General features: G+C 42.4%; 1 protein-coding gene across 1 annotated transcript; it reads left to right on the forward strand.

Moving 5' to 3' along the window:
• The first annotated feature begins 4,915 nt into the window (after positions 1–4,915).
• Positions 4,916–8,563, forward strand: LOC310966205 (small ribosomal subunit protein eS26-like). The gene is made up of 4 exons (XM_083940060.1): positions 4,916–4,949; positions 6,045–6,222; positions 6,315–6,445; positions 8,473–8,563. Exons 1-4 carry the CDS (start codon positions 4,947–4,949, stop codon positions 8,506–8,508), a joined length of 348 nt encoding a protein of 115 aa, XP_083796186.1. The 5' UTR covers positions 4,916–4,946; the 3' UTR covers positions 8,509–8,563.
• Positions 8,564–9,679: the final 1,116 nt, after the last annotated feature.

Raw genomic sequence — 9,679 nt, forward strand, 5'->3', positions numbered from 1 at the left:
ATACCAGGTGTTGATCTGGGATTGTTCGGCTGTTCAACAATCGGTAGTCAATACACATTCTCACGGCTCCATTCTTTTTTTGAACAATCACGATTGGGGATGCATAGGGGCTATGTGACTCCTTAATGATGCCCACACGCAACCGTTCTTGGAGGTGCTTTCTCACGTCTTCCAGGTCAGCTGGAGCCAGGCGACAAGAGCGCTCCCTTAATGGACCAGGATCTGACATCCCAATCGTGAAGCGAGAACACCTGGGACCGTGCCTCTGACAGAGTCTCTGTTTCCACTCCTCCGAGACATGTGAGTCTCCAAAGTTGATCAGGTTCGGGTCGAACTCAGTGTCAGCTGCCTTGGACGTAGAGAGGTGAGTGACTGAATCTGTCATAACTGTCTCCGTCAAGGACTCATTTTGGACCAAGATTCGGAAATGGCTGACATTCACTTCTACGCTGTGCACCACCATGGGCTGAAGTAGCACACCAGCAGGGAGTGGAGCTATAGGAGACGAGTCAACCATCAGGATTTCTTTGTCAACATGGTGATTGTACTCAACTTTGACGACTACACTACAGTCACCACCAGGGGGTAGTCATTGGGCAAGGGCCTTGCCAAAACACAGCCAATATCATCCTTCTCTTCCAGGGCTGTGGCTGTGTTAGTAGATGTTAGATTGTTGTCTCTGTAACACTGTATCCCCAGTGTCTGAGTAATGTTAATGCCATTGTCTTTACATTGCTGCACAAGATGTCGGATGTGACTGGTATTGGTCCCCACAATGACAGGAGTCTGGTCAGCAGTTAAGGCAGATAAGCGCAAGGACAGTCACAGTCTGATCGGCACCTGCAACCTTTGATGGGTATTCAACAGCGACCACCACATACCCACGGTAGGGATAACTGACCTCGGATTCACTTCGTCCCCACAGGGCTAAACCAGACATGGGGCGTATGGGGACATCAGACAGGTAAGTTTGATACCAAGTCTCAAAGATAATGGTGACCCGAGAGCCACTATGAAACAAGGCATCACAGAAATGTCCATTTACTTTCACAGGTACGATGCTGGGTGGACCAATCAAGCCTTTGGGGATGCCAGCCGGCTCCAATGAGGTAATAGCCCTTTTCTTGACCCCACAGTTAACTTCACTGTGGTGGAAAAAACTAGACTGCTGCTTGTCTTTTGTCACCTTAAAAGCATGAATTAGCTTTTTGATAACCTTGGCTTGATTTTCAGGGTTGTGGCACTTGAGTTGTTGTTTCTTCCTAAGCACAAATCTCAGTCAAAAGCTGTAGGAAGTTTGGAGGTGCAGCCTTCCTTTCTCTTAAGCGCAGCTGGATCAACATCAGGTCTGAAGCGATAGCACCTCTTAGCAGCTGTTCCAGTCGGGCCCGATCTATGCAGCTAGAGGGGAGGCCCCCTCGTTGAATCATCTTAGCTAGAGACCTCTCTAGACGTCGAAGGAAATCTGACCGTTTCTCTCATCCCCGGACTCTTCGCACTTGGCCCTTACAAAAGCACTCTCAAGGGCTTCCAAGCACTCTTTTGGGCTGGCGTCAGGATTGGCATGCCGCACTGCTTTCACAATTTCTAGTGTAGGCCCCTTTAAACTTCCCATAAGTCTGCGTCTTTTTTCTCTGTCAGAGCATTCAGTCTCCTCCACCATAAGCCATGCTTGCTCTAGCCAATAAACCAATGGTTTCTCACCTGGCGGCATTGGTAGGGCTCCTGAGAACATGGTTAGTCGGCCATAACTCCCTCCCTCAGCTGGTTTGGTTGTCTTGTCCAACAAATCTCCCACGAAGGACAGATTCAGTGGAGCTAGTGGGCGGGGGTGTACTGGGGAATAAGGATTTGAGGTCCTCCGCCTCTCCACCATCAATTGCCACAACTTCAGGAGGAACACTCTTCTTATTCAAAGTCTCTTTACACTCACACAAAACCATCGATCTGTTGTTTCTGCTATTCCCCGTAAGCACATTCATTTGGACATTGTTTTGAGCTGTGATGGCAGAGATTTCTCCCTTCAAGCTCTAATCAACTCAGGTGCGGATACTAACATTATCGATTCCGAGTTGGTGGGTACTAGTCAGTTCCCGACTGTTCATCTAGACACTCCGTTGGTGGTTAATGGTCTCAGAGCTTGCACAGATCTCTACTGAAACAATTCCTATGACCATTTAAATTGCTGGTAATCATTCTGAGACCATAGCTTTTCACATTATGCCATCCGCTAATGCTCCCGTGGTTCTTGGTCTCCCCTGGCTTATCACTCACAACCCTTTTATTGACTGGCTGGGTTGTGAGTTGGAGCAGCAGTTTTCATTCTTCCTGCCTTCGTTCGGCTCCTTTTAGGTGCCCCAGTGACCCCAGATCCTCGTTGCCTGAACCTCCGATTTGTCCTCCGTGCCACCGGTTTATCATGACCTCGCAGAGGTGTTTAGCAAGGCTAAGGCGTTATCCCTGCCACCTCACCGTCCCTATGATTGTCCCATTGAGTTGTTACCCGGGTCAACTTTCCCTACCAGTGTTCTTTAGAACCTGTCAGGACCCGAACGTGAGGCCATGGAAACCTACATAAACGGATCACTTAAATCCGGGATCATTCGTCCTTCTTCCCCCCTCCTGGGAGCGGGTTTTTTCTTTGTGACCAAGAAAGACAAGTCATTACGCCCCTGTATTGATTACCGCAGCCTTAACAACATTACTGTTAGAAATAAGTATCCCCTGTCGTTGATTAATTCCGCGTTCGAGCCGCTGCATGGTGCCACCGTCTTTTCCAAACTAGATCTCCACAACGCGTACCATTTAGTTAGGGTTAAGGAGTGGGATGAGTGGAAGACCGCCTTTAATACTCCACTCGGCCACTTAGAGTACCTAGTAATGCCCTTTGGGTTAACTAATGCCCCAGCTGTCTTCCAGGCACTAGTTAATGACGTTCTCCATGATTTGCTGAATCGCTCTGTGTTCGTCTACCTGGATGACATTTTGATTTTTTCAAGAGACGGAGCATGTTAATCACGTCCGCCAGGTTCTCCGTACTGAAAACACCTGAGATGTAATTTTTAAACGTTTTTTAACATTTGTATAACATTCTAATGAATTTCAACCTTTTAATCACACTATTTATATGCTAAGATGAAATGATACCTGCTTAATGTTTTTCGCCGGGTTACAGTATGATCACTTCATTATCACTTTTCATTATTCTATTATGTTGGATGTTTTTATGTTCTGTATAACTTTATAGACAGACATAACTGGGGATCATACTGCCAATCTGCTGCCACAATCATGGGCCACAGCTGACCCCCAGGAGAGTACTGTCACAATAGCAATAAATAAATAAATAAACCCTTCACTAAAAGCAGAGAGATCACAAAAACAATTACAATTTAAGCAACATTTGATGTATACTACAAAACCAAACACAAGCTCCCTTTGCTCCTTTAGATATGGTTTTATTTCAAAAAATGAACAGCCTGCTGAATTCTTCTCTGACATCTTTTGGTGTTTTTATGTGACTGGAATGAACAGCAGCGTGTGCAAAGACCTGCGCCTTTATACACGGGTAAAGGGCTATTTAGAAAAAGCAACATTGAGTAATAACCGCATGGAATATAACTAATTACCGACAAGGTGAAATGTTGCTAAGAGATAAAGTATTCTTTGCAGAAGATGGTAGATTAAGCTATATAAATTCTCCCTCCCTTTTTGAAGAAGACCATTAGGTGACACTAGGTGACTCAGAGGCAATCTGATCATCTTCTGTGGCTTTCTTGCAACTCCACAGTGCCTTTTGAACCTGATGCAACACCACTGGATCCACAGTGTATGTCCTTGACAGTCTAGCCAAAGAGGAGAGGCAAGTATCAGAGACTGCTGTCACAGTTTATACAAATCTGTAGTTGATTAAATGAAACTTTTCCTGCTACAGTTTCCCCTACTTTAATGTCGTCATAGAATCATCACGGTCCACTTTGGTGTAACAATGTTTAACATCCTCCAATACGATAAACTTTCTGATGTATTACCATTGAGTAGTGTCCCAAAGTATCTGTAGAAGATACAGGAAACTGCACACACAAACAAGGCTCTCAGATGAACTCAGTCAGCACCACACAGTGTTTTTTATGTTTATCCCATCATATTCTCTTGATGACTTCCACCATTTTTGAAGGTATTGAATGGATTTGTTCCAGACAGCCTTTGATTCCTACATCATATGAAAATCTTAGAATCTTAAAACTTAATTATTAGTTATCCATAGCAGTGAAGATTATGGCTGATTAACGTTGTTTCTTTTTTCTTGTGTGGAAATGCAGTGCAGACTACATTGCCACAGAGTTAAACTCACTTTCAACAAATTATCTCACTCAAGTTTGCAGTAAATTTATTACCTGAATGTCATACAAATAGGTCCACATTCTTAGATCTAGAAGATCACAGGATGCTTTGGAAAATCACTGGCTGTGATGTGGAGTTTACATAATTTGCAATAATCCAGCTACATTTTAGTCCTACATTGAGTACTATTTAGTAGTATTTAACCTATCTTTTAAAAAAATGTATTGTTTTGCCAAACGATTTTTGCACACTTCTATTCTATGTTTTATCTTACGGCGTTGCTCGACGGCACTGCCGTAACACAGCAATATATAACTCTGCTCACTCGGTCGACGCTTGGGACAAATCCGTGACATCCTTGATATCCATCCGCGAATAGAAAAATTAATGATGATTAACGTCATTTTTACTGAAGACATTTTATGTTATTTTTTTTTGTTTGAACATATAACAAGGGGCGTAGTTTTGTTTCAAATGAAAATAAAATAACACATGGACGAGCTTGTGTTTTTAATAATAAAAAAATAATTCTAGGGCGGAGCGGATGGACTACTTTTCGCGGTGCAACCTCTTCCGGTCCTCTTTCCAGCTTCCCGTGCAACATGGTGAGTGTGTGTCAGTGTCGGCCGTGTGGCAAAAACACAATTAACTGTAATTTTATTCGAATAGTCAAACATAAATGGCTCGGAATTGGCATTTTAATGATACAACTAAACTGCTTTGTAGGAAATAGTCATTAAATGTTACTCGAGTTGATAAAAATAAACGTGGCTAATGCTACCTGTTAATATGCTAACCGTTTTGTGCATGTGTTCCTGCGAACCAGCGCAGGATAATGTGTCACTTATGTGCGGAGAAACAGCTGAACAACGTGGATTCAATAAGTATCGTAGTTTCTCCCAAGGGTGTTTACTCGTACTTAAACATACGATAACTAAAGCGGCGAAACTCTATACATATGTTTTATGTGTACTGATAGGGCAGCCGGGTCGAGACACCGTAGCAACCACATACCATATATGACAAACTGCGTTAAATTAATTTTACAAGATGCAGAAGCTAATGCAAATAGTTTAATCTCATCCACCAAAAAATTATACTCAGATTTGGTTGCTATTTTGTATTGTCATGAAGAATAGATAATTGAAGAATATTAGTTTTTGTCTTTATAGCTTTAAATTTTTGTTCTTGAATGGTTGTCGAAGTACTAGCTTTATATCACCCTGTGGGGTTAAGTAATCAAAAATGGTAAGATCTCAGTAAATTGCAGGCTTGCCGATATTAACCACTAATTGTGCAGTAACTCCCTCTCCACATACTTTCCGCCTTTTTGTATTTTACTATATTATATTTTTGCCATTTATATTGCAAACATTTGAGAGCTGCCAAACTGTTTCGTTATCTAAAAAAACATAGCATTTCTGGTGGTAGGGCTTTTTTTTTTTTTTTATAAAACTAGTATGGTGTTCATACTTGGCATCAATACGGTACCGTTTTAAATGCATCTTGAGGAGACATGTTTATTTAAAATTAAAAATCCATGTTTCCCTTGTCTAAAGAAGTTAACCTTAAATGTTGTCTTTAACACAAGCAGCCTAACTAAATGTGCATTGTTGCCAGTTTTCAGTACTTGACAGCTGTTGAGGCCCAATGCTTCTGATACTTGTTAGTCTTTCTGACTGTTGCACTTGTCTTTACAGACTAAGAAAAGGAGGAATAACGGTCGTGCCAAGAAGGGCCGTGGCCACGTGCAGCCCATCCGCTGCACCAACTGTGCCCGCTGTGTCCCAAAGGACAAGGCCATCAAGAAGTTTGTCATTAGGAACATTGTGGAGGCGGCGGCCGTGAGAGACATTACAGAGGCCAGTGTCTTCGACTGTAAGTGCGTTCACTTTTCATGTCATACATGAGTTGTCTTTAATTTTGGTTTGTCCTCATCTGAACCTTTCTCCTTTTTGTTTACTCCGCAGCTTATGTCCTGCCCAAACTCTATGTGAAGCTGCACTACTGTGTAAGCTGTGCCATCCACAGCAAGGTGGTGAGGAACCGCTCTTGTGAGGCCAGGAAAGACCGCACCCCACCGCCCAGGTTCAGGCCTGCTGTGAGTACCTTCTGCTGCACCTAAGAACTAAAATCAGAACTATAAATATATTGTTTTAAAATCATTGATGGAGTCATAACTAAACGGCCGTAGCATATTATGTTGTTGGGCTCACTTTCAGTGTTTGGTTAACAATACAAACACTGACAGCTAATCAAAAGCCATCTGAATTTAGAGCATTACATTCAACCACTTCAATAAAGTGTAGGCTACTTGGTGAAATAACATCTCTTGCTCTCCTCACCTCCGTGGTGCTGTAGGATGCACAGCAGTGGCTATTTTTTAACAGTCTTAATATTCCGATTAAGAATGATAACTTTAAAGCTAATTCAAGTTAATGAATATTATGTAACGTAAGGGCGCACTGACACTGTCCGCCCGTACAGTGCCCCGGGCTTTAGGGTACTTCCCCCCCCCACCCCCCGCGCTGGCCAGACCGTTTGACTCACACTACCTGGGCCTCGCGCAAATGCTTTTTGCCTGTCCATACATCATCACGCCATAACACGTCACACGCATTGATTGATGTCATCGCGATGCGTCGCTTTGTTTACAAATTTTTCCATAGACCTCAGAGTTTTTTTGAGTCTTGTCGACTGTTTTTGAATCTTCATCCGACCAAATCTGCAGTAAACACTCCACCTTCGCATCACACCAACGTGAACCTTTTGCCATCGTTGTTGTTGTTAAATACGCTTTACAAAAGCCCACCTCTCCCAAACGGGCCGTGGACGGCCAGCTGGCCGCAGCTGGGCGCGGAGCGGTTGCACTCACACTGGTCAAACGAACTAGGCTTTACCCGTAAAACCTGTTTGGGCACGGTACGGAAGGACAGTGTGAGTGCTCCCTAAGCTAATTTGATGGCATAGAGGTAATGCAGAAGACAAGGGACAGGAAGGCGCCGGCACAGCTGGAGTATGCAGCGTGTGTTTGGTGCCAGCTCTCATCTGTGTGGATGCTCAAGTCTTTAAAGTTATCATAATAGTTCTTGGTGTGGGCAACCCTTAAAACATGAAGGATGGTTTTGTCCCCTTTTTAGATGAGTCAGTAAGCATGGTGTTGGAACTGGAACACCTGAATACAATGAAACCATTAAAGAGATACTTAACCCATTTACTGGCCCTCATTTATCAACCCCTTAAATATTCCTGTTTCGGAGGCCTCGCCCACTGAGGTCAAACACGGGGAGATCTGCATCCTGACATCCGAGATGGAGCAAAATAAAGACGTGCTTTTTGGCAGAGTGGAATAAAAGTGGCCCATTAAAAACGCTGTATGGTAAAGAATAACGGAGGCAGTCAACCCGAAGCAGCGCTCCACTGTGACCCGTGTGCGTCTGTGCGCACTGTTGAACCTGCGCTCCTGCTCTGTAGCGGGGTTTGCCAGCGGGGTTATTAGGTATTCTGTTAGGGGATAACCTTTGTCACCTAGTACCATACCAAGATGTTAATCCTCTGATACCTTGTTTGAATTAATGCAATTTATCGAGGGGGGGGGGCTGGAGCCGAGCTGTTTTGAAATATAAAAGAATCGTGTGTCCCCCCCTGGCCACCACGTTTAAAAGCGACAGCTTGGCATCACAAATCACCTGTACATTTATCGAGTGGTAGTTTTTGCGATTGATGAATGCGTAATCATTCATGGATGGTGCCTTCAGACGCACGTGAGTACAATCAATCGCTCCAACCACAGTTTTTATTGTTTTTATTCGTTTTAAGAATATGTTTAACTGTTCTTAATATGTGACTGCTTATGCTTAATGACAGCTGAGGTTTGTTCATTATTTTCAGCCAGATTGTGCTGCACCGCAAATCCACAGGCTCAAATTTGCGTACACTATCTCAGACCAGATGTGAGATTTGATCGTAGCTCCCACTCACGTCCAAATTGATAAATGCTGAAGTTTGCCTGGAAATGGTCGTTCGCACGTTTTTCTGACGTACGTTCGTTTGATAAATGAGGGCCATTGTGTCCACAGTGAGAAGGCGTATATCAGATATCAATGTTCTTTTTTTCTTTTTTTACAGGCCGGTGCACCAAGAACCCCTCCAAAGCCCATGTAAAGCACAATTGGAAGATGCTTTACACTTGAAGAATAAATTCAAGTCTTTACAAAAACTTGTGTGTGAAACTCGTTATTCTCAATCATCAGGTGGATTTAGGAGAGACATGCCTATCAAGTATTTTATTTGGAATAGTTTCTTACAATACAAAACTTGCAGTAGTTTAAGATATTACTCAAGTGCATAATTACAATATGTTACATTTTAAAAAGGCTCTGCAGTTATATGCAATATGAGACAATTTACAGTGTGGGAAGGTTAAAGTAAAACTTAGGGTGGCTGGGGTGTTGTAGTTTGAAGAGGCAAACTGCATGCATCAGGCTGAGGAGCACATGACTGTCTAATGTTACACAAAATAATAAAATGTACACCCAAACTTTGAACTTGTGAATTGAAAAGAGGGCTGTTTTTTTTTCTTCATTTGGAGAGTTTGCTCATTCTTTGTTGCAGAACTTTCAACTTGAAAATAGAAATTCTGCAGAGGATTAGCCAAGTTATGTCACAAAAAAACAGCAGAAGGTTCAGGTCTAAAACGAAGTTTTACATATTGTATCTTAGTTATTTGACCAAAATAATGTGGAGCCTTTGGTAATGTGCAGGTCTTGTCATGAAGACCTGCACATTACCAAATCCAAGCTTTACACTTCAAATGGGAATATTTTAAATGTTGAGAATTGCAGGAAAGACCTCAGGCCAAAGACATAATTGTAAAGTCTAATCAAAAGTCAAGAGAAATGTGACATTGCAGCTTCTCATACTGAATGTACAAATATGTGACTTGACTTTAATGACTTTAATTCATTTTTAATTTTGCCACTGTAATATGGGAAAGTGCTTAACAGTAGGAACTAGTTGTTTGGTTCAGCCGTGGGGAACAGTTATTTGGTACCATACAGAACCACGCTCATGGTAATTGTAATGTGATATGAAAACCATGCATTTTTTTTCCTACCTCATTAAAATTATATTCTAGAGCTTCTGTGCATCCAGGCCACTATTTATACGTGTGAGACTCTATACGGGATTGAGTTCATTATGATAAAACCAAGGAACTATTCACAACAAAAAAGAGGTCAGTGGTTTGTTTAGATTGCTGTAGGAGCCATTTTAACCTTTTTGTTTTAATTATGAATTAATTCTAATAAGTGCTCTATGTCCTATATTCTGGAGA

This window comes from Echiichthys vipera, assembly GCF_963691815.1.
Source record: "Echiichthys vipera genome assembly, chromosome: Y".
Taxonomy (NCBI): domain Eukaryota; kingdom Metazoa; phylum Chordata; class Actinopteri; order Perciformes; family Trachinidae; genus Echiichthys; species Echiichthys vipera.

What these genes read in the sequence shown, in the direction of transcription:
- LOC310966205 (XM_083940060.1), top strand. An exon ending in AGAGGCCAGTGTCTTCGACT is followed by an intron (nt 6,223 to 6,314) that starts GTAAGTGCGTTC and finishes TTTACTCCGCAG; the next exon opens with CTTATGTCCTGCCCAAACTC. An exon ending in CGCCCAGGTTCAGGCCTGCT is followed by an intron (nt 6,446 to 8,472) that starts GTGAGTACCTTC and finishes CTTTTTTTACAG; the next exon opens with GCCGGTGCACCAAGAACCCC.